The sequence below is a fragment of the Corvus kubaryi genome, unplaced genomic scaffold, assembly GCF_017639235.1.
Source record: "Corvus kubaryi isolate FWS band 111438036 unplaced genomic scaffold, C.kubaryi_AGA036_p1.0 76, whole genome shotgun sequence".
NCBI classification, from domain to species: Eukaryota; Metazoa; Chordata; class Aves; order Passeriformes; family Corvidae; genus Corvus; species Corvus kubaryi.
Genome location: NW_024582063.1, coordinates 11,307,563 through 11,328,915, shown reverse-complemented (window position 1 = coordinate 11,328,915; position 21,353 = coordinate 11,307,563). Strand labels below are relative to the sequence as shown.

Below are 21,353 nucleotides of genomic sequence, written 5' to 3'. Positions count from 1 at the left end.
TTCTATTAGCTTGTCTGAAAGGCAATTCCTCTCCTTTCTACCTTGACCTATTCTGTGAAGCATGAAAGCAGATAGACACCTCTTTTGTGCACATCATCTCCTGAACAGTCTGTTTGAGAGCTCAACGTCTGACAGATTTCCACCCTCAATAACCTTATTCAATTACAGAACAAATAAGCTAATGGCTTACAGAAGTTATATCTCACAAAGAGATATCAGGAATGCATGCATGCATTTTCTTTTAGTGCAAACATTATATCCTGCTGGATTCTCCTATTATTTGTACATGAGGTAAAACTGCTTACAGTTACAGTTGAAAAATCTTTCTGTTTGGTAATGATAAAAAAAGTAAAATCAATAATGCACAGTCATTTTCAGGATGAAAAATAAAGATCATCTGAGAAAAGTTAGTCTTAGCCACAAACGTCCATCCTTTTTTTTGGTTTTTTTTCTGCACAGCTTCATTCCTGCTCTCAGCTTGCACCGAGGTGTAATGAGGTAGCTGGATACACCAGGCCTAAACATCTGGCACTGCAAAGTCTACAGGAAAAGCCTCTCCTGTACCTCTATGACACACCTTTTACCTCCTTCTCTGCAGGGACAGTGGTTTCTAAGGTACAATGCAAAAAGCCAAAATAAAACATGCTGCATCTCTACCTTCACCAAATTTGTTTTATTCTTTTCTTGTCCTTTTTTTTAAAATCAAGATCAGTAAGGAAAATGGTAAATGGAGTTTTTGTAAGAGATGGTATTAATATATCCTTATCCAATGAATAGGCACCACCATTCATTGCAGTGCTGCTATAAACATACCATCCATATCTTACCCTCTCATTTAATGTCATCTCAGGTTCACAGAAAGTTTTGCAATTCAGAGAGTCAAAGAATATTTCATTTATATTCCTTCACGTACCATCAAGCCCGTTATGATGGCTGTAGTTTCTTTTTCCCAAAATACTTAATGAAGAGTGATTGGAGGGTGCAAGCAGTCGTTTTGCACTTGGACTTTGAAGGCTTGGTGTTGACCTGATTACATTGGGTTTCACGGCAGGATGTATCTCTGTTTGAGACAAAAGAGAGAGAAATGACATCTACTTGATTTTAAAAGAAATAAACCAATCTATTCCACATATGAAATTTACTCTTGATTTCAGTGAAAAGAAAGTTCCTTCTGCACTTGTGTGTTTACAGGACCTTGAAAAACACTTCAAACACAAGTCCCCATACCCACAGGCCCTCCTAAGTAAGAGAAATCTATTTCACTTTAGATTACCCAAGTTCAATTCCATAGTGAAGATATGTAAGGATTTGAGGTTGAAGAGCTAATAAATACGAAACAATCTGAAACAGGTGTGTTTATATCTTCCTACCCTTTTGGGGTTTGTACTGAAGCTACACGCCCACAGGTTTCAGCAAGCAAGTAAAAGCATTTTACTATAGTGAAACCACCTCAATACCTCAAGCTATTCCGTATTTTCTGTCACAATAACAAGCTTTAAGGGATCTTCCCACACACAAGTCACAAGGTGCAGGAGGTCAGGGGGCCAGACACTGTCAGGCTCTGCAGCTAAAACTACCCCAAAACTGCAGTGGGAACACTCCCATACAGACTCATTACTGGGGAGCTTCAAACATCCCAGAGTATCCATTTCATGGAGCAAGATTATTTTGGAGAAGGAAGAATAAAGAGGATAGGAGGCAGCAAAGCACATCTGGCCAGCACATTTCAGGATGGCAGCTGCTGTGCTTGCCAGGAGCTGATACAGCTGCATGGAAATTTCTCAGTTATCTGCCAGATAAAAGTGGCAAAAGGAAGCCTCAGTTGAATCTGCTGATCCCTCACCAGGAACTGGCTGAACCAATTAATTAATTCCCATCACACATTTGGGTTCAAAATGCCACCACTGTGTACAACCTTGGATGGACCCAAATTTGTGTGGGAAGTCAGCAGCCCAAGGGCAGGTCCCAGCCATCTGGCACAGCCACAGGGCACCAGCTGCCTGCACTGCACAGGTTATGAGGTGCTTGCAGCCCAATTACAGCAGCCCCCCAATGACTCCAGGCAGCAGAAGAGGCTGAGAAGGTGAGGGCAGAGGGGCTGGGAGATCAGCAGAGTCAGCTGCCCAAGGCAAGTGAAATCAGAACACAAAAACTAAGTACTTTCCCATTTGCAGTCCAGGTTTACACCTCCCGAAAAGTGCTTCTTCCTGCTTTTCTGTTTATAAAATGGGGCATGGAAGCTGGGAAGATGCAAAAGCTACAGTGAGGCCAGGTATCCAAGGAGGAGCCTCTCCAGCCTCTGCCATCCATGGCTATCATGCAGGAGAAAGAGAAACCATTGCATGAGGTCAAAGCCCACTGCAATAGCATGTTTTTCCTCCTTCAGGAATGCCCAAAGTCTGACATCCAAGTGCTTGCCTACCCTGCCTGGAGCTCTTGGTCTCATGGCCTTGGCCAGGCTGTACTGGAACAGAGTGCCAGGAGGAGACAATGCCAGCAATTTTCACACTGGGAAAGACTTTGCTTAATTGCTCACCACTGGTTTGGTTGGGGCTTGCAACCACACTCTCCAAGCATGGACATCCTCCCACAAGAAGCTTTGAGAAGGCCAGGTAAGAAACAGCAGAGCAGAGAAATGCACAGGCAAGGTTTAGAACAGCACAGAGGAAAGGTAAAGGTAACCAGCCACTTCAGGGCAGACCTGTCGACTTGATGTCACTTAATTTCCCACCACTTAATTAGATGAGAGCTTTTTACTGCCATTCACTGCAGTATTCATCTGCTTTGCATACAGAAAAGATTTCATGGCATGTCCCATTTTTCTTGCTGTAGGGAACAAGCATCTTGTATTTTGCTTTTTTACTAAAATGGGAACTGAGGCATGCTTAATGTTACGAACAACACTGATTGCTAAGGTAAAACTTTAAACTGAAATAGAAACACTTGTGCAGTTTGCTGAAGGTAATTGGAAATTGCATTCTAAAGTGTTCATTTAGCAATCTTTTCCAGTTTTCTGAAGGAAATGGTAGATTTCCAGGGCTAACAACACTAAAATATTATTTTATTTGCCAAAGAGCTCCAGCAGCAACCACAATAATCCCAGCAGTTGCATTAACATATGAGAACTCCATCTCCTTTCATCTACAACTTATAGGAGAGCCAATTTTATATTTCTAGGGCAAGCAAACAGTTGAGGAAGGAAGCATTTCCTTCCTTCAACTTGTCTTCAGTTCTGAAGTCACTAATCCTCCATTAGTTTACCACAAAGTCTGTCTTTTCTCTTTCTGCAGTAGAGGAGGGTAGCAAGACCAAGCTCTACAGTTAAGTTCTAGAAAGGAACTCAATTAAACAGCCAGGACAACTTCCCAATGGACTGAGTCCTTCCTGTAGGGGCCTTTACATCTTATTTCACTCCTCCTATACATATAGAATTGCTTCAAATATTTTCATGCTTTAGATCAGCACTTACTAACCAGCTGCCTCATCATACCTGAGCAGAGAAATGAGGTATTTCAGGGGTTTTGCCTATTATCCCTTCATATTATTGTATTATGGAATAATGGTAATTAAAATCTTTTAATTCCTGCTGCTCTTATCCTTGATCTATTGCCTAGCACTTCACTGAAAATATTCTAGCCACCTGCACCGTGTGCTAACTCAAAAAACTGATTATAGCATTCAAATTATCCCATTACACATGTAACAAATAACCAGTGAGCCACATTCTGAAATAAAAATAAAATAGGAGTAAGAAACAATGTTTCAGTAACATATTAGGAAACCATTTTATAGGACCAGATTGCAGCCTCAAAAAAGTGAATAACAACAACAAGGCTAAAAACTTCCCCATTTCTGCTCTGTCAGTAGGGTGAAAAAAAAAACCAAACCCAAAGTAAACAAAGAGAAGCTGAAGTCTTCTACTGAGTCACCTCAATAAACATCTTGGATTCTGGAGAGACTTAGGCAGCTGCACCTTTCTCTCACCTCATCTCCTCAACAGGTATCCCAGCTGGAGGTGTTAGCCCGTTTTCCTTATAACTAGGAGGTAATACAGGACATTTAATTAGCCAGGGGTTCACTTTAGGGGCTTTGTTGTAGGGAGCAGAGTGATGACTGAGGAGATTACAGGGGATTAGCCCCAGCTCTTGAGAGGACAGGGACTAATTTTAATGCCTACCTCACCTGTGGAACCTGCAGCCCAGATGCAGAGCAGGGATAAAGGGAAGGGACAACCCAGGATGTGCAGGGGACTGAAATCCTCTCTGCCTTACCAGAAAGGTTGAAAACAGTAGTGCCCTGAGACACACTGTTAATCATATGCCAATAAATATCTGTGAGAACAGCACAACATGAATCTTAAAAAGAAAACAAATGCCTCCTACACAAGCTATGACATGATATTTAATACTAATTTTTATGAGGAAAAAAATGCAAGATTTACTTATTTACCAAAACATGCAAATAAACAAAAAAGATCACAAACAAACTAAACTAAAAAAATCCCACCAAGCCACATGGCAAACAAAAAGCCATGTTCTAGCCATCCCTTTAAAGCTAGTTCAGATGCATGTATTCAACTGCAAAACTTCATATCCCCATAACACACATTATTTTCCTCAGCTGCAGTGAGATACCTTTACTTCCCATACAGTCAAATACTAAGCAGACTCCACAGATAGCTGGCATATTTTAGCACTGTTAATCTTCTACCAGACCTTCATGTAAGTACACAAAATGCTGTTTGACACTGTTCATCCATTTACTCCCATTAAACCTACAGACTTAGACTCCCAGAGGGATCAAGACAACTCCCCAAAGACTACATAACATGGTACTAAAAACATGTGGTGCCTTCTAAGTTTGCCCATGTTACCATTTCCTCTTTAGATGCACAGACAGGTCAGCTGGATGAACCATCCCCCGTCCAGCTTCCCCCCTTACAACCACAAGTCAACCGAAGTAGTCCTTTCAACACACTGTCATTAATTCCTTCTTACCCACATTCTTGTAGTATTTTGACAAAATTGATGTTCTGGAAGAACAGTTGTAACTACATTAATAGCTGATTTCTATTTCAGTAAGGCAAGAGACTTACTGTTTACTTTGATCTAGTACAAAAAAACCTCCTGGTGATTGAAATTATGAGCAAAACATCTAGACTGAGCTCTACACTCAGCTTCACTTCTGTAGAACAGGATTAATACACAGCAGAATTATTCACTGCTTCTCTGTTCAATGGATTGATTTCTATATTCATTTGAGGATTAACAGCCTCTGGGTTACCACAATTCTTATATGACTGTACAAATATTTAATAGTCAGTGATGGTTCCTTGCAAGGAATCACTATTACTAGAATTTTTCCTCTCCCCATTAACTTATGGGTTCAATGTCCTCTTGGCTGTGAACTCAGTCTACATTTCACTGCACCTTTTTAACTTAGGTCATCACATCACAAGGTCTGTGTCTTAGTGTGGCTGAGGTCCCCTTCTTTTAAGTAAAAAGTAGTACTGCAAATGGATTCAAAGGGCACAGTAGAGCAGCCCTGAGCATACTGAGTATCTCTCCTTTGAGCAGTTACTCTTTTTATTTAGACAGGCAGACAATTTTTCAGATTCTAAATTGCATGAAGTTTCACTCTGACACATTAAACTGGTATCAGGACTTCTGCCCGTATCCTGCAAGTTGCAGTTTTGCAACTGGTAGTGGACCACCATTATTATTAATTTATTAACTTCAGAGTTTTGTCGTGTTACTAAAAGCATAAATCTCTCTGTGCATACCAGATTATGAAGCTTCAGTACACACTGAATGTTCATTTGGGTTTTGTTGTTACTCTCTGGAGGCAGATACGCACCTAAATACCCAATGATACATGACAGTGGTTTTCTGGTGCTTTTTATCTTCAGAGGGTTCCCAGCAAGTTCACAATGTCGATCTGCATCTGAGAATTTTAAAGAATAAAACTCAGTTTAAATATTTTACCGTTACAAACAGATTTAGGACACAGCAACCAGTTTCTGACTTGCATTTTTAACACAATTTTCTTTTTTTCTTTTAGCCCACCTTTTAGATTCTCCTTTTTTTCATCAATACTTCTAATCATGGATATTTAAAGGCAGGACATGTCCCCATTCATGCAAGTGATGTTACGATTTTTTTTTTTAAGTTAATGTAAGATTTAAAACCAGTTTGATGGTATTTTTTGCTTACAAAGTCTTTCTGGAGATAGTCAGCCAGGCAAATGAAACACAGATGAAAACATGAGCACTAAAAGAAATGCAGTTTGTGCTATTAAAAATAATTTACATTGAATTCTTTCTTGTTTTCTACAAGCTTCTCTGTCTCTAAATGGTAAGGATTTAAAGCTGGACTACTGATTTTTGTCATACAACTCTTCACGGTAAACTTTTGAACAAAATGGTCAGTTGTAACCAAGTATTACAGAGCTCAAAGGTCTCAAAGATTGTAACTTTCTGCTAAGTACATGAAAACTAGCAGTGCAGCAACTGCCTTAAATTTCCTGCTGCTACTGTGAACACACAAGCAGAGATTCCATCCACATGTCCCAAACACAAAGTGTTAACATAAAGAGGTTCATGGTTAGACATTGAAGTCAATCAACTTAAGGTAAAAATTCACAAGACACTAGGTTTCAGTAAATAATTTCAAGACAACTGGAAATATAATTTTTATTTTTAAATTATTCAGAATGACTGGGTTATCTGTCTTCCATGAGCCCCTAAAAATCCTCATATAGAGGTTCCAGTATCCCTAGAACATGGGTATTTTGTTGTGGACAAAATTGCATTCATACAGTGATTGTACAGATCAAGAGTTCTCTCACATGGAATTAGTCCCCACAAATACCTACCTATAAGTATTCCTTCCTTTGCACATGTAGATCTGCATTTTCTAACAAGGTTTACAGGAGGGACACATTATAAAGAGATTATAATTGCAACTCCACCCTGTGTTTCACCAAACTCTTCCTGTCTGCTTCATTCCAGCACGAGACAGAGTAAATAGTAACACGAAGAGGATAAGACACCGTATAGAACAATTTACAATCGCTTTACCTATTCTAATCTAGATCTGTGCAAAAATCACAAGTGACTGGAATATGTATTTCAGATGTTCAAATGTTTTCAGTGCAGCAGTCAAAGCACAACTTACTTTAATAAATTAAGGAGTCTACCTGAAATTCTAGAAATACCAATGGGTTTCAAAGGTACCAGAGCCTTAATGCTGAGTACATGAAGTACTTAATTATTTTTTCTTAATCACAAAATATACTGTGTTCAGGGGAAAAAAAAAAAATGCACAAACCTGCTGCCTGGAATATTTTTAATATTCCTGAAATATTTTAAGTGGTGGAGCAGAATGATGTGTCTCCACTGACTCCCTCAGTAAGATAAGCAGAGGCTATACAGTATTTTACAGTTACTGAGAACAGCAAAGCATCACCTAAGAAGTAATTAGCAAGAAAATTTTCCATCTATGTGTCTTCACTGTAAAAAATACATTGAATCATGGAGTATTAATATGCTGCCTGGGGATACATACTGCAAGGAAAGCACAATTTCCATGCTTGAGATAAAGCATGTTCACCAAAGGTGAGTATTCCAAAGCACACCTATCTGCTGAAACAGTAAAGTATGTTTAACAGCAGCAAACTTTGATCCACAATAAGGTGCTACCATAAAAAGTATAATAAAGTTTATGATCTTTATGCAGAAAACAGAGAAAAACACAGAAGTTGGATTGTGCATCATTCTCTAGTGCAAAACCAGAGAATAAAATTTGGGTGGGAAGTTATCAAAATTCCCAAAATTTAAAGCAAGTCCTAAAATCAAATATGAGCTTTTATATGAACAATAAAAATCTTAGTAAGATCAGTGAAATAGCAGAAGCTATGAGAAAAAAAACTACATTTATAACAGGAGGGAATCTTATATTTTTTAGTATATTTTCAAACATAGCAAAAGCAGAAAGTGTGCTGGCGTCTGTAGCAATAGATTACGAAGGTGTGAGGCAAACACACAAGAAAGATCAAGGCACAGCAGAAAAGCAAAATGGATTCTTTGCAAGGGTTCATTGCAGAAGCACTTCAAGAAGCTCACTTCCAAAATACTTTTATGAGGAAAGTATGAGAACTGAGTCACATTAAAGTGTCCATAGGAAATATTTCAAAACAAACTGGTTAAGGAGTAAAACCAAGTTACCAGGACCAGGTGGAATTCATCCAAACTGCTGAGCAGACATGCTGCTGGTATTTAATGAATGCTTAAATGGTCTTGGTTCAAGGGAACGAAAACAGGGCAAATGTGATAACATTCATCAGTAAGTAGGTCTGCAGAGTGGCAAAAGGTTGCATTATTAATAGAGGCACGCAGTTAAATTTGGAAACATCAGGGGAGCCAACAAAGACCTTGGAAGGGAAAACAAGTTGGATGTGTTCTCGTTACTCAGCGGTGTGTCCTTGCAGCAAGGATGATGATGGCGTTCTGAGCCGCACGCGCGCCCGGCACGGCGGGGAGGGAGCTCGCCTCTCCCCTCAGTCCATGGGAGTACAACAGCCAGACCCCCTGTTCAGCTCTGGGATCCCCACCACGGAACAGATACAGGCACGCTGGGGCATGGCTGAGGGAGACTCACCAAGCTGGTTGGGTGTTTGAGTTCAGGACACACAGGCACTGGGGAAACTGGGTCTGGGCAGCCTTGAGACGAGAAGGACAAGGGGACACCTGGTTGCCACCTGCAGCCTCCCAGTAGCAGAGCACAGAGACAACTGAGCCAGACACTTCTCAGAGGAACACAGGGACAGGACAACACACTCTTCCTGTCTGTGGCAACAGTCAGGCCAGGAGACAGGAAATTGTTAGATTTAAGGATAAGATTATTTACTCTGAGGTTGATCAAACACTGGAGCAGGTACCCAGAGAAGTCGTGCAGCCTCTACCCTTGGTGATCAAAAAGCTCATCTGGACAAAAGGCCCGTGAGCACATGAACCTTATGCATGAGGTGGGATTAGAGACTTCCAGGGTCCCCCTTCCTACTTACATGTCCTATAAACCAGTAACTGCCAGTTTCATAGGTCTGCCAGACCCTCTGAGGGGACAATGACATGTCCACATGCAGCTGATCTGGCATCCAACCTGGCATTTCAGTGAACTTTTACCAAAGTGTGTCACCAAAGATCTCTGCTGTCCAGCTGTTATAGGGTAAAAGAGGCTTTTTCAGGAATTAGCACCTAATTAAAATTAATTGCCTGTGTAATCCCAAATGATCTGTTCTGTTCAACATATAAAAGGGCAGGAAAAGAGGTGATTAGAGAGTTAAAATTTCCTGATAACAACTTTCTGAGCATAATCAAAGCTAAAACTGATAGCAAAGGATAGCAGCAGTATCAAGCAATGCATATAAATGAATTCTGAAGGGATCAAATAACTGTAATATATGGCTATAATGATGGCTTCTACACCAAGCAGAAGAGTATTCATGGAGTCAGTGTCAACAGCTTTCTAAAAATATCTAGACAATACTAAAAAGAAATCAAAATCAGAATGTTAGAAATTATGATGACAGGAAAATAGAAAACATGTGACTTTCTAAAATTATGGGAAATCTGTATCCTGAAGTGCACATAATTTGGGGCACCATAACCCTACAGAGAATACAGCACAACTAGAAAAATTCTAGGAAATTACATTACAAACCAGAGTGTGAAACACATTTTTTATGAGGCTGTAAATATGCCAAGCATGATGACTGATGTCGGTATTACAGAGGTGAATGAAATCAGTAATGCCAAGAAGAAGATGATAACAAATGAGGCTGTGCTTTTGGATATGAAAGTATTTTCTAATTATTTCCTTTTATAAAAAACTAATTTGTAGGTCTCTTAAGCTTATAGAGACTCTCATTAGCAAGTTATTTCTCTTTGACATTCCATCATATCTCTGTCAAAATGCAGATTATCTAATGCATGTACGTGCTCTATGTATTCCCTGAATCATATCCTCCTTAGAAACTTTGGAAAAAAAATAGTATGCTGTCAATTATTTTGCTGGCTATTAAAATCTGGCACAAATTGTATTCAAATATAACAACAGAGAAAATATTTTCATCCTAGATACAAATAAAAGCTCTTCCATAGCTATCAAATCAAGGATGCAAAACATTGTTTGTGAACTAACACCCATTAATGTTACTCAATTCAGATGAATGGGTAGTTCTATGTCAGTAAAATACAAACTATGCTTACAAAGAGAAATCAGTAACATTTTGCATGTTCTGCTATTTTCACTTGTCTTTGTTTCATCAAACTAGATCACTAGTATGTATTGTGTACCACATTTGTTAATAAATCTGAGGATTTAAATGTATGATAAGTTTTCATCATGATCAGTACCCATTTCCAGATAACTATATATATATTATACAGATAATATATTACCATGCACTGAAAACATTTTGGCAATCATGTCTACACAGACAGCGTGTAGTTATCCAGATTTAAATTACTATAATTAATACATATAGGTATATTGATAAAGCTATATCCAAGCAATGGAAAAAAAAAAAAAAATCCCTCAAAAGTCTCCCTGTGCTGAAGCAATAATGTTTACAGACACATGGCTCACTGCCAGGCATTTATCAACCTGCCTGTGAGCTGCAAACAGATCTGATCTCATCAGTGACTGCTGAGAAGAATGCTCACTTTGCTTTTCTCTCATTAAGAGACCTTCCCCAGACAGGATGGTTTTGCTTAACTTTCTAAAAAACCATGCAATATATTCAAACTAAAAAGGAGGTAGTGCATGAGATTTAGACCATGAGAATTTCATCTTACCAAAGCAGTTCACCAATTCTAATTATTCCTGAAAAGCCATCAGATAAGTTTATTGTCACCAACCACAGTGAGTCTATTAAGTTCAGGCAGAACAAAGTTTGAGCTTTCCATGATGGGCTGCGCTCCTAGCAGGAGGTGCTTTGCCTTCTCAACCTCCCCGTGGCCATCCCGAGATTGAACTGGGATGTAAATGCATCATCTCTACTACCTCCTGCTAGCATCTGAGCAGGGGTCATGCTACAGGCTTCATTAATGAGCAAAATCTAATCCTCTGCACTATCTGAAGGAATAAAGAACACAGAACAGGAGCTCGTTTTCGGCCAGTGGATATAATGGGCTGAGGGAGAGGATGTGGGTGGAAGTACAATAATAGAAAATGCTCTGTCGAAACCTTGTTTCACCCAAAAGATGCTTGGGCCTTAGGTAACCATTCTCAGAGGTATCCGTGCTCCTCCAAGACAACTGAAGTACCTGCAGATGCATTCAGGTACACAGGTGGAATGAAAAACCAATTTATTTTATGAGTGAGCTCTGACAGGCTTGTTCAGACAGTCTCTCTCAGATTTGGGAATCAGTTTCATTTACAACCTGGCACTTCAACAAATTGCACAAGACTAAGTGGGCATAAAACCTGGTATGCAGCTGGGATAAGTGCCCTCCTACCAAACCTCCTGTCCCCAGGTTTTATGGTTTCTGAGTGTTGTTATGGTGCCCAATGCAATAGAGTTGGGAAATGCAGTTACATTTTCAAGAACTGGTTTGGCACACACAGAGTCAGGTGAGTCTGACAAAGCATCCAAGCAGCCCTTAGATTCAAGTTTCAGCACACCAACATGGAAAACAAATTCCAAATCAGTTCTTGGGCATTGTAACCATCTTATGCCACATCACATCATGGGTGACCTGATACTGTGGCCAGGTTATTAGCTAAGCATAACTGTAACATTTCTAACACCAACAAAGATATTCATTCAGTACTGTAATTACACTGGATCCAGCATAGGAAATCATTACTGCTAATTAAGTATCTTCTTTGAAAATCTGAAAATTATTTGCTTCAAGATAACCTTAGAAGAGGATTCAGGGTATTCTCAGGAAAAGAGAGACTATGTAGTTATAACATTAAAATTTACAGAGTGCACTGAGAACAGGTCACCAGATGTTAGTACAGGAATAAAACTAAAAAACATTTTTCTTCTTTACTTACTTTTTTTGGCTTTACTAGAGCAAGAATATGACAATGACAATGCAGGTAAGAGCACTGTAATGATTCCACAGAAAGAGAGATTGCCAGAAACAGAACATGGATTGTGGATATGTGTTTGTGTACAGAGAAACATGAGTTAAATTAGTTGAGGTATAATTTGGTTTCCACCATTAGAACATTATTTTAATGTTGTGTTCAAACACCATTAACAATTGTGAGCTTTTTTCTTCAACCTATGTTAGGTCTAATCAGGAAGCATCAGAATTCAAAGAGGCAAAATCGCAAGGTCCGAAATTTGCTTTAAGCAAAAAGAATAATGAAAGAAAGAGACTACAGGGAAGACAAAAAAAAAAGTCTTTCTACTCTTGCCGTTAATCTGATGCAGAACTTTTCCACTCAAAGAAGCAAAGACAAAAGTCACAGCACTCCCAGTCTGAAGCAAAAATGACTATTTCCTGCTGAAAAGCTCACCTTTTCAGTCCTCTCTCTTAACACTGAACACATGTTCTAGTATGATGATTAACAGCTTGATGAAACTTTTTTCTTCTGTTTTTTCTTTTCCTTAAACAAAAGTTTCATATTTTGAAATTTTTTTACTTCAGTGACTGACAAGAAATAGGGATATGGATAAAAAGACATAAGGTTCAAGTGAACTTCTAAATTTTCCTCCATGATTCAGCAGAAACATAAATTTAAAGGTACAATACCTTTCTCTCAGAAAGTAATTTTTATTTTGGATTGAGGATTAAAAATATATTCCTAATCCAGCTTTAGACACATTTCTTCCATGAAGAACAACTCATTTTATTCACACAGTGGACACATGGTTTCCTGAAATTTGAAAGTTGTTCCTGACTTGCATAGATTTAAAAGAAGAAAGAAAATGGCCAAAAGAGCAACTAAAAAAATAGACAAGGGCAATGAACAGAAATATTCAGGAAGTTTTGGAGGACTGCAGAAGTAGGTGAAGAGTTTGCATATGCGTAATGGCTGGTCTTAAAGTACATAAAGGGAAAATAATTACCCAAAATCAGATTTTAAGCCTCCACGGAGTAAATTTCTCATAAACAACACAGACATCATCTGCATCCCAGATAAGTATGCTGGGAAAACATTTCGTGTTAGTCTAGTGAACATGGTTATAAGCCCCACATCTAATAATCTTAAAAGTTCTCTTCAATTCTAATACAATTGACAGTACAATGAGCCAGCATGGCTCATCCTGGAATACCAAGCATCTGCTCCAAGAACTGTATCTGTGGAAGAATGGGAAAAATAACCAGACAGTGTGAACAGTAAAACAATGTGCTTGGTGCAGATAAAAACGCTGTTGAAGTATTCAGTGACTTTGCAGCAGAACTTACACGCATAGGCAGGTGAAGAGACTTACTGTTGCTATCTACAAAAACCCATAGCTTTGTGTCATACTACTGGAAATTCATCAGATCTTTATATTTTGGCTATAAAAAGAACAAGCATAATACAGAATTTTATTTAGAACTAAAATTTAAAACTGGAACAGACAAAACCAAAATGATGCATCTATGATGTAATAATAAACATGGCTACCACCACCATCGGATTGTCACAGTAACAAAGGACTGCATTGCACACCACATTTAAATTATTATGAAGCCCCAGCTCCTGATTCTTTGAACAACCCCACTGAAAAAAAAGTACAACATGTACAGATCTATAGGTTCTGCTCAGCAAAAGAATAAAAATAACAACATAAAAGCACACTTCTTTTGTGCTGCCTGGGAGGAGGCATATATGTCATGGCATTGATTTTCCCTTCCTGCCCCCCATTTTTGTTACTGTCAATTTTTGAAAGTAAATGAGGTAATATTTATCCCCTTTTTAATAAATTTGAAATGTTTCCACAGCCTAAGATCTGTTCAAGGCAACCAGACTTTATCCAGTGTGTCGGTGATATGCTGGACAAATGAAAAAAAAAATGAAAAGCAAAAGCGTATAGACAAGAAATGTTTATTGAAAAAGAAAATAAAATTAAAAGACAAAAATGGGTGGGAAGCACAGCACACAGAACTAAGAATTAAAAAAACATCTTACATTCTGCCTTAATGGCAGCACAGTTAATAGGGACAAAGGGACGTCGTGCTGCCTGCCGCAGCCGGAGGGTATTTTTGCAGACCTGACGGGCCAGTTTTGTCCAACACGTGGTGTGGAGAAAGAAAGCCTGCCGTGTTTTCACCGCCGACTTTGGGCTGCCAGTGTTCCGGACCGGGGTGCCCTGCGTGGCCTGCCGGGACAGGTGAGTCCGCACGTGCGGTTCCTGCGGAGAGGAGCAGCGAGAGGTAACGCACACGCCTCGCGCACAGCACCCAAACTGCCCCAAGTCGGACACGCCCGCAAGAACAGTCAAACGGGATGTCTGAGTGCTAGACAAAAACCAGGCCTGTGCAGGAAGCTCTAAGCCACAGAGCAGAGAACTCTGTTGAGAATGGATCTATAATGCTATTCTAAATGAGATATTTTATAGTCAATTTAACATTTCACAGATAACACGCCATTTGACTGACAAAATTACATTTGTACACCAAAAATGCAGGAAGTGCATATTTGTTTATCCAGGATGTAGTCAAATAAAGATATGGCAAGGCCTGAGCACTGTACAGTTCTACTTAACACAGGAAAAGGATTAATAAACTGAGTTTTGTAATACTAAAGTTGAACACATACATAAAACCCCATTCCATTAAACAATCAAATCACAGCAGTCTTGTGAAAGCACCATGTTTTCTTTTTGAAAAGTTTATCTGCACAGTCCTACCTCTGTAGGTTGGCTGGAAGACAGTTTATCTTCATCTGTCTGTGTGGGCATTTTCAGGCCACCATATTTCTTCCAATAAATCCAGCAAGATGCACACAACCTACATTGCATATTGGGAGGGCCCCAAGAATACCATTGGTGAGACTGTGGAGCTAAGGAGGAGAAAACGACACAGGTGAACTGGTGCAGGCTACATTCACTACAGTAAATCCAAATGCTGTGTGCTATATATGCCCATAATATATGGCAGTATCAGAGCATTGTATGGATAAATATTTAATATATTTGACACAGACAGTGAGAACTTGAATTGTTAGTTGCTTTATTTTTTTTACAAAAGTACCACAGCAGTCAACTCCAAACGGAAATTTTGAAAGTGCTTTTATAATAAATTTCAAACCAGGGACTTTGTATTGTCAGGAAGAGATTTTCTTCCAGAGGACTACCAGAAAAAAAAAACAAACCCAACACTATTTCTAATCTCACACTGGAAGACAGGCTTATTAAATTGGATTTTATATCTACTCTCATATAACCTCTGTTGAGGGCTGCTATTTCAAGAAATCCAATAAAAATTATCAGAAACACACAAAATACTAGAAAGAAACAACAGCCCTCCCCCTGTTCCCCAACAACAACAGAGGGGAGGAAAAACACCCCAAAATCATTCAAACAAAAAAAAAACCAGCTCAAAAACCCTGCAGCCTTAAAGGAAAAGCAAAAACAAATTTGAATTTAGCATTCTGAAGGCAAATATATCAATGATATATCAATTATTCTGAAGGAATAATGTATCAATGCCATCATATTATACTCCTTAAACTTTCTGTACTTTATAAATTGGTAGAAAATAAATTACAAAGTAATTTGAATGCTTTAATTAATATACTGAAGGCAGCTCTAACTTTAAAGTTATTTCTGCGACAAAAGTATTGCAAATTATCCTCTATCACATGCAAACAAAAGTACATACACCTTTTTTTTTAAAACACCACATATTAAGATTAACCTAAACTCTTCAGTCATTAAAAAAAATATATATTTACTTACTATAGCAGCTTTCACAAGCCCGACCTATTACTGTGGCTTGTGCCTGGTAAGAGGCTCCCATTGCTCCATTGACTGCAGCAGGTTTCCCATTATTGCTGGATATTTGATTGGGATTTGGTTTATTGCTTTAAATAAATTTAAAACAAAAGTTGAAAAAAAAAGTGGTTTTACTAATTGGTAAACATGAACACAAAAAATCTAATTCTGGAATGCTGATGTGTGCTGACAATATCTATAAAATCTTCTCTAAACAACAAGACTAATTTTTGTACTCTATTATTTTCAGCACTGTAAGAGAATTGCTATGTAAAGAGCTGCTGTGATACTCGAATTTACAGCTCTTTAGCGTGCTCACATGGTCTAAGCTACTCGGCAAGCTCATAAAAGACCAAGTCTCAGGGTCAAAGCATTAACAAAAATCTGACACAGCACAGAACTTAAGAAGGTGGTTCTAGTCAACAGATAAGGCTTTACAAGTCGAGGCTGGACTTTGGGTGACGTATAACAAGTAAGAGTAGTAACAGTGCCTGTAATACTACAAGGTTGTTCACCCTAGGAAAGGGTCAAACAGTCTCCTGTCTGAAAAAGTACACACCTTCCCACCAACTACAGTAATGCAAATGTCATATAACCCTGGCAAAACTCACCCATATAATATCAGGTTGTTCTGTCTAGGTTCTCTTCTAAACTACTTCCTCTCTAAGAAGGCTGAATAACTGGTTTTGGATATTTCTGTTTGGCTTTTTTAATATTATTATACTATATCATTCTTGTGATTATTGCAACTACTGATACTTCAGTGAAGTAGGACTTTACAGGTCAATTAATTCAGAGAGCATTAATATACTCCTCATTAGGTTAAGTGCATTATTTCCAGAGTTTCAACTTTGTAAGCCTTAATTACCCTCAATACAATGCAAGGCTGGATGCATTTATTCCTAAGATGATTATTTGTTACTTTAGGTAGCATAAAATACATTGAAGAAAAGTTAAAATGAGAGTTGAAGAACCCTTTGCTGTTTCAAGTCTCTATTTCAAGTGCCAACAATCTCCTGTCTTTTCCTTTTTCACTATATCCAGCAAGAGACAATTTTACAATTTCCACATATTCTTTATCTTGGGCCCAAGGTACAAGAGGAGAGATTGAGAGACAATTAGGTCTTCCACATTATGATATGTTGTTTAGTTACCTTCCAGAAAAGCCATTAATTAAAAGGCACTCTCTGGTATTAAGGACAGAACCTTACATTTAAAGGAAATACCTAATGATCAAGTTCAAAAAGGTACTCAGCTCTGAGAATCAATTCTACTCAGATTTCAAACTCAGTCAATTAGTCTTGAAGCACAGCATTTAGCAATCCACTTCCCCATGACCACCCCAGATTGGACAGGTATCAAAGACTTGAGAAGTCCTACCATCCCCTTACTATTGACTAGGGATTTTGTCTTGAAATGGAAGCAAAAGACAGGCAGTAAGATAAAAATGCAAAAAATCCCACATTTTGAAACACATTTGTCATCCAATACAGCTGGTCCCTACTGAGAACATACTGAAAATCTAAAATTGTCCACACGGACCAAGGAAATTAATTGAAAAAGCATAATGTAAAGACTGAGCACCTTATGGTTTTCCTAAAGCAGCCACTTCTCTGAGAAGGTTAGGGAAACCTCATCCTAGAGTTTTTAGCTTTTTTTTAAACATTATTAGAGATGTGAGCTTCAAAACTCACAAAATTTGTTCAGAGGTAAGATTAAAATAATTAATTTAACAGTCTGCTGCTTTCATTGTTACATTGGTTTAAGAGAGAAAAGTCAGGATGAAATATGGAAATGAAATTCTATTGTATGTAATTTATACAAGTCATCAAAAATCTTTGCAAAGTACTTCCTTTGGTATTACATTCTTCTGTTATACAAACACTCATGACAATGGGAAGTCCATATATATGTAAACTGAATATACCCACAGAAAGCTTAGGAAAAAGTGATTTGTAATCCTTTCTCTTGTCATAATATTGAGGAAATTATGAATATGAAGGAGGGATTTTATCTTTTTTTTCTGCAAACCACATGTTAACAGAAGCAGATATAGCATTGAGTTTAAATCTAAAGAAAATACAGATCATAAACCCTCAGAAATAAACAAGGTTGCATTAATAGGACTTGGTCAAAGATAGAAGATCTGGGGCTGTGTGCTGTCTTTAATTTACAGCCAGAACCTCTCTTGTCCCTAGATGAAGAACAGATTTTATCAGCCAGATAAAACTGTAATGGTAAATTATCTTATTTTATGTAACTAAATTAAGAACTGCTTCTGTTTTGAAATATTGCATTTACACAAATATGAAGTGTTGTGCTACAGGGATTTGGAAGAGATTATTTTGGAAAAACTACTTTTTAAATGATAAGGCTCTTCTTGCATGTGAACAGTCAACACGTAGCACTTGATCAGCTTTTGTAAAACTTCTCATTCCAGACAAAAAGATTGCAGGTCAAAGACAAAGGGATCAGTTAAGCATGAAGGTTTCACTTAAGACAAGAGTTTCTAGCATTTTCCAGTTATATCTCTGCATATAACAAATCCTGTGAAATAACCATTAAAAAGATGACTAGGAAAACATCATGCATGTAATTGCATGTTACTGTTTCGGTTTTACCTGTATATGACTCAAAAAAATGACTTTGTTGTTATACTCACTAGGTGGGGATGTATACTTGCTTCAATTTACTTTCTGCTTCAGCCGCTTTCAGACGTTTCTAGTTGAAAATTAAACACATTAAAATATTTTATTATATTAAGGCATGAGATTTTGTAAAACTGCAAACAATCCATCTTTAAATTATTTCTATTTTGTGATTTCACAAGAGCCTCCAAAACAAGTGTTGAAATCTTCAAGATGAAAACCATGAAAAACAAGTTCTCTATTTTTACTATTAGTTTGAAATCATAATATACTGTCCTTCCCAGTAAAACCCACAGGCCTCAAATATGATAACAAAACTGAAAAAATAACAATTACAGTGTACATGAATTACATCTATATAAACATGTACAACATCATGGCTACCTCTCATTGCAGAATTAAGTAGAAACTAAATGAATGAAATTGTGTAGGAACATCAGTCATGTAACAAAACTTCTTGTGTGCTCTCTGTCCAGCCTGAGGCTGGGATTTTATAACACAGTACAAGGAGCAGTAAAGTCCACTGACTCTCAGAAATAACTAAACACCTACTAGCATTAAATGCCATCACAAGTGTGGCTCAGGAACATCACGGTAACAGGACAGCTATACTACTGTCACGATAGTCTGAATTTACTAAATTGCTGCTTTCTTCATACTTGCAACAAACTCAAACCCTTTTGCATTTCTGTAATGTTGAGAAGTTTTAGGTATTACCGTATATTATGCAAGTAACTAAGACAACAGTTTTTTCAGCAGTGACACAAGAAATACAGCATTCAGATGTCTACAGGTTATCCAAAACATTTGTATGTAAAAGATGAAGAAAACATTATTTCTCCGCAATTTCTGTACTCAAAACATTACTTCTGCTCACTTAAGAGAAAAAACCAAAAAAGACAAGAGAGAAAAAGAGTTGAAACATGGTCAATTTCATTACAGAGGATGAAAAAAAATGAGGGGACACCTTTATATCCAGCAATAATAAATCAGTACTACCTGTCTTTCTTTTATCAGGTGCTTAAAATTCAGTCCTCCATTTCTCTTACACCAGCCAATTCTCCTCTCTGCTATACTCCTATTTTTTGATATGCAACCTTTCCAAGGCTTATAATCCAGGAAAATATTTCCCACCTTGAGAAAACTATCATTAGATGACTGCTCTGAGAGTCCCTTGCCTGAGTCATGAGGTGAGTTACAGGGTTATTCAGCTTTACTGGCCCAGAAGTCTAAATAAACCTCCTGCCGTAAACTGTTGTTCTTTTCCACTTCATAAAGTTGCCTCTGTGTTGTCCATTTATAAAACTCCTACTTATAAATTTGCATCTTTAAGGAGCAATGTATAACAAATAGACTTATAATCAGTCCATGCCACCATCAATTAATTTCCATGCAATATGCGAGTTCTTTTCCGTTTTTCTCCTAAACAGGCTTCTTTTTTCTTACAGTCCTTTGCTGTTCACAGATGCCCAGTTATGTTTGGAGCTACAGAAGCGAATCCCATTGACACTACTGGTACAGTTGCAATCTTTCCCCAGTGCAGGCTTGGCAACACTGCTCTGCTTTCAGCAGGCCCATAGAAAAATGCAAACATTGTCTGCTCTGCCTGCTTGGATCGATTTTTACAAAAGGAAGGAGAAAGAACAGCAGCAGCACCATGCTCCAAGCCTCATAAACTGGTAGTTTTTAATCTGAGAACATTTTACAGCCCCAGCAGAGGAGCTCTCAATGGTGAATTCCCCCTGCTTAACAGCAGGACACAGGTTTTCCACAACTGTCTCTCTTTCCTTTCCATATTATATCCAACAACACAGAATTTGTTTTCAGCCTGAAAAAAGCGAGTGATACCACCAGTCAACAGGTGACACACATTCCACAGAGCTTCCAACCAAACTGGCTCTGTTCTACAAAAGCATCGAGTAAATCTCACTGCACAGCTACCATGAGCAAAAGAGAAAATACAATAAGGGGCAAGAAATGAGGAATGTAGCCGTGAAGCACTGTCAGAATGTAAAGGCATGTGTAGGAAGCTTTATTAAGCCCTGATGGCAGTGTCAGTGAGAAGTGACTATAGACACATTAATTAAATTTTAGTGTACTTTTAGTACTGGCACGGGGGTTGTAAGGAATGCAATTTAACAATTGCTTCCCTCCTTTATTTACTAAAGTGAATGATACACTGCCTTCTAAAAAAATAACCATGCAATACCATTTCAGTATAAGCTATATTTGTATACCTTAAAACTATGGCTAACATTGCTCTCTAAAAGCAACAGAACATGTCACAGCTTGAATTCACACTGACATACTAACTTTTAACTACCAAGAGAGAGGAAAGGATGCAGAAAAAAAACTACCAATAGTTGCATTTTCTAAGATGAAACCTCTGCCTGTTGAAATTTAGAGACAGAACTGGTAAAAACTGGAAGCTGAAACTGAAAATATTTAGACAAGAAACAAAGCACCAGTTTGTAATAAATCCCTAGAGCAATGCAACAAAGAGAGCTGATGCTTTACCTGGAAAAAAATTTACATCTTAGTGTTTCAAACAGGTCTTATAGACTGCATTGCAGGGGAGGTCAAAGTACACTAACCCAGATTTTCACCTGGGGTCTATTGCTTTAAATGAACTAGCATTGAAACTGAATGTTTGTGGGGTTTAAGAACATTTGCTATGAATATCAACTTACAAATATCCCAAGAAATGAATATTTCCCTAAATTAGTACTGTTTTCAACCGTGGAAATAAATAACTGAGAGGCA

The 21,353-nt window shown here is 38.0% G+C and overlaps 1 protein-coding gene across 1 annotated transcript in view; it reads right to left on the bottom strand.

Moving 5' to 3' along the window:
• Positions 1–21,353, bottom strand: part of MTA3 (metastasis associated 1 family member 3) — a 130,207-nt gene that overhangs the window by 35,166 nt on the left and 73,688 nt on the right. Inside the window, exons 10-15 of the mRNA XM_042051561.1 lie at positions 18,605–18,663; positions 15,907–16,031; positions 14,857–15,008; positions 14,136–14,358; positions 5,857–5,943; positions 914–1,060 (exon numbers count right to left, since the gene is read on the bottom strand). Of these exons, the coding sequence (XP_041907495.1) occupies positions 914–1,060; positions 5,857–5,943; positions 14,136–14,358; positions 14,857–15,008; positions 15,907–16,031; positions 18,605–18,663 (793 nt within the window). The remainder of the gene's footprint in view (positions 1–913; positions 1,061–5,856; positions 5,944–14,135; positions 14,359–14,856; positions 15,009–15,906; positions 16,032–18,604; positions 18,664–21,353) is intronic.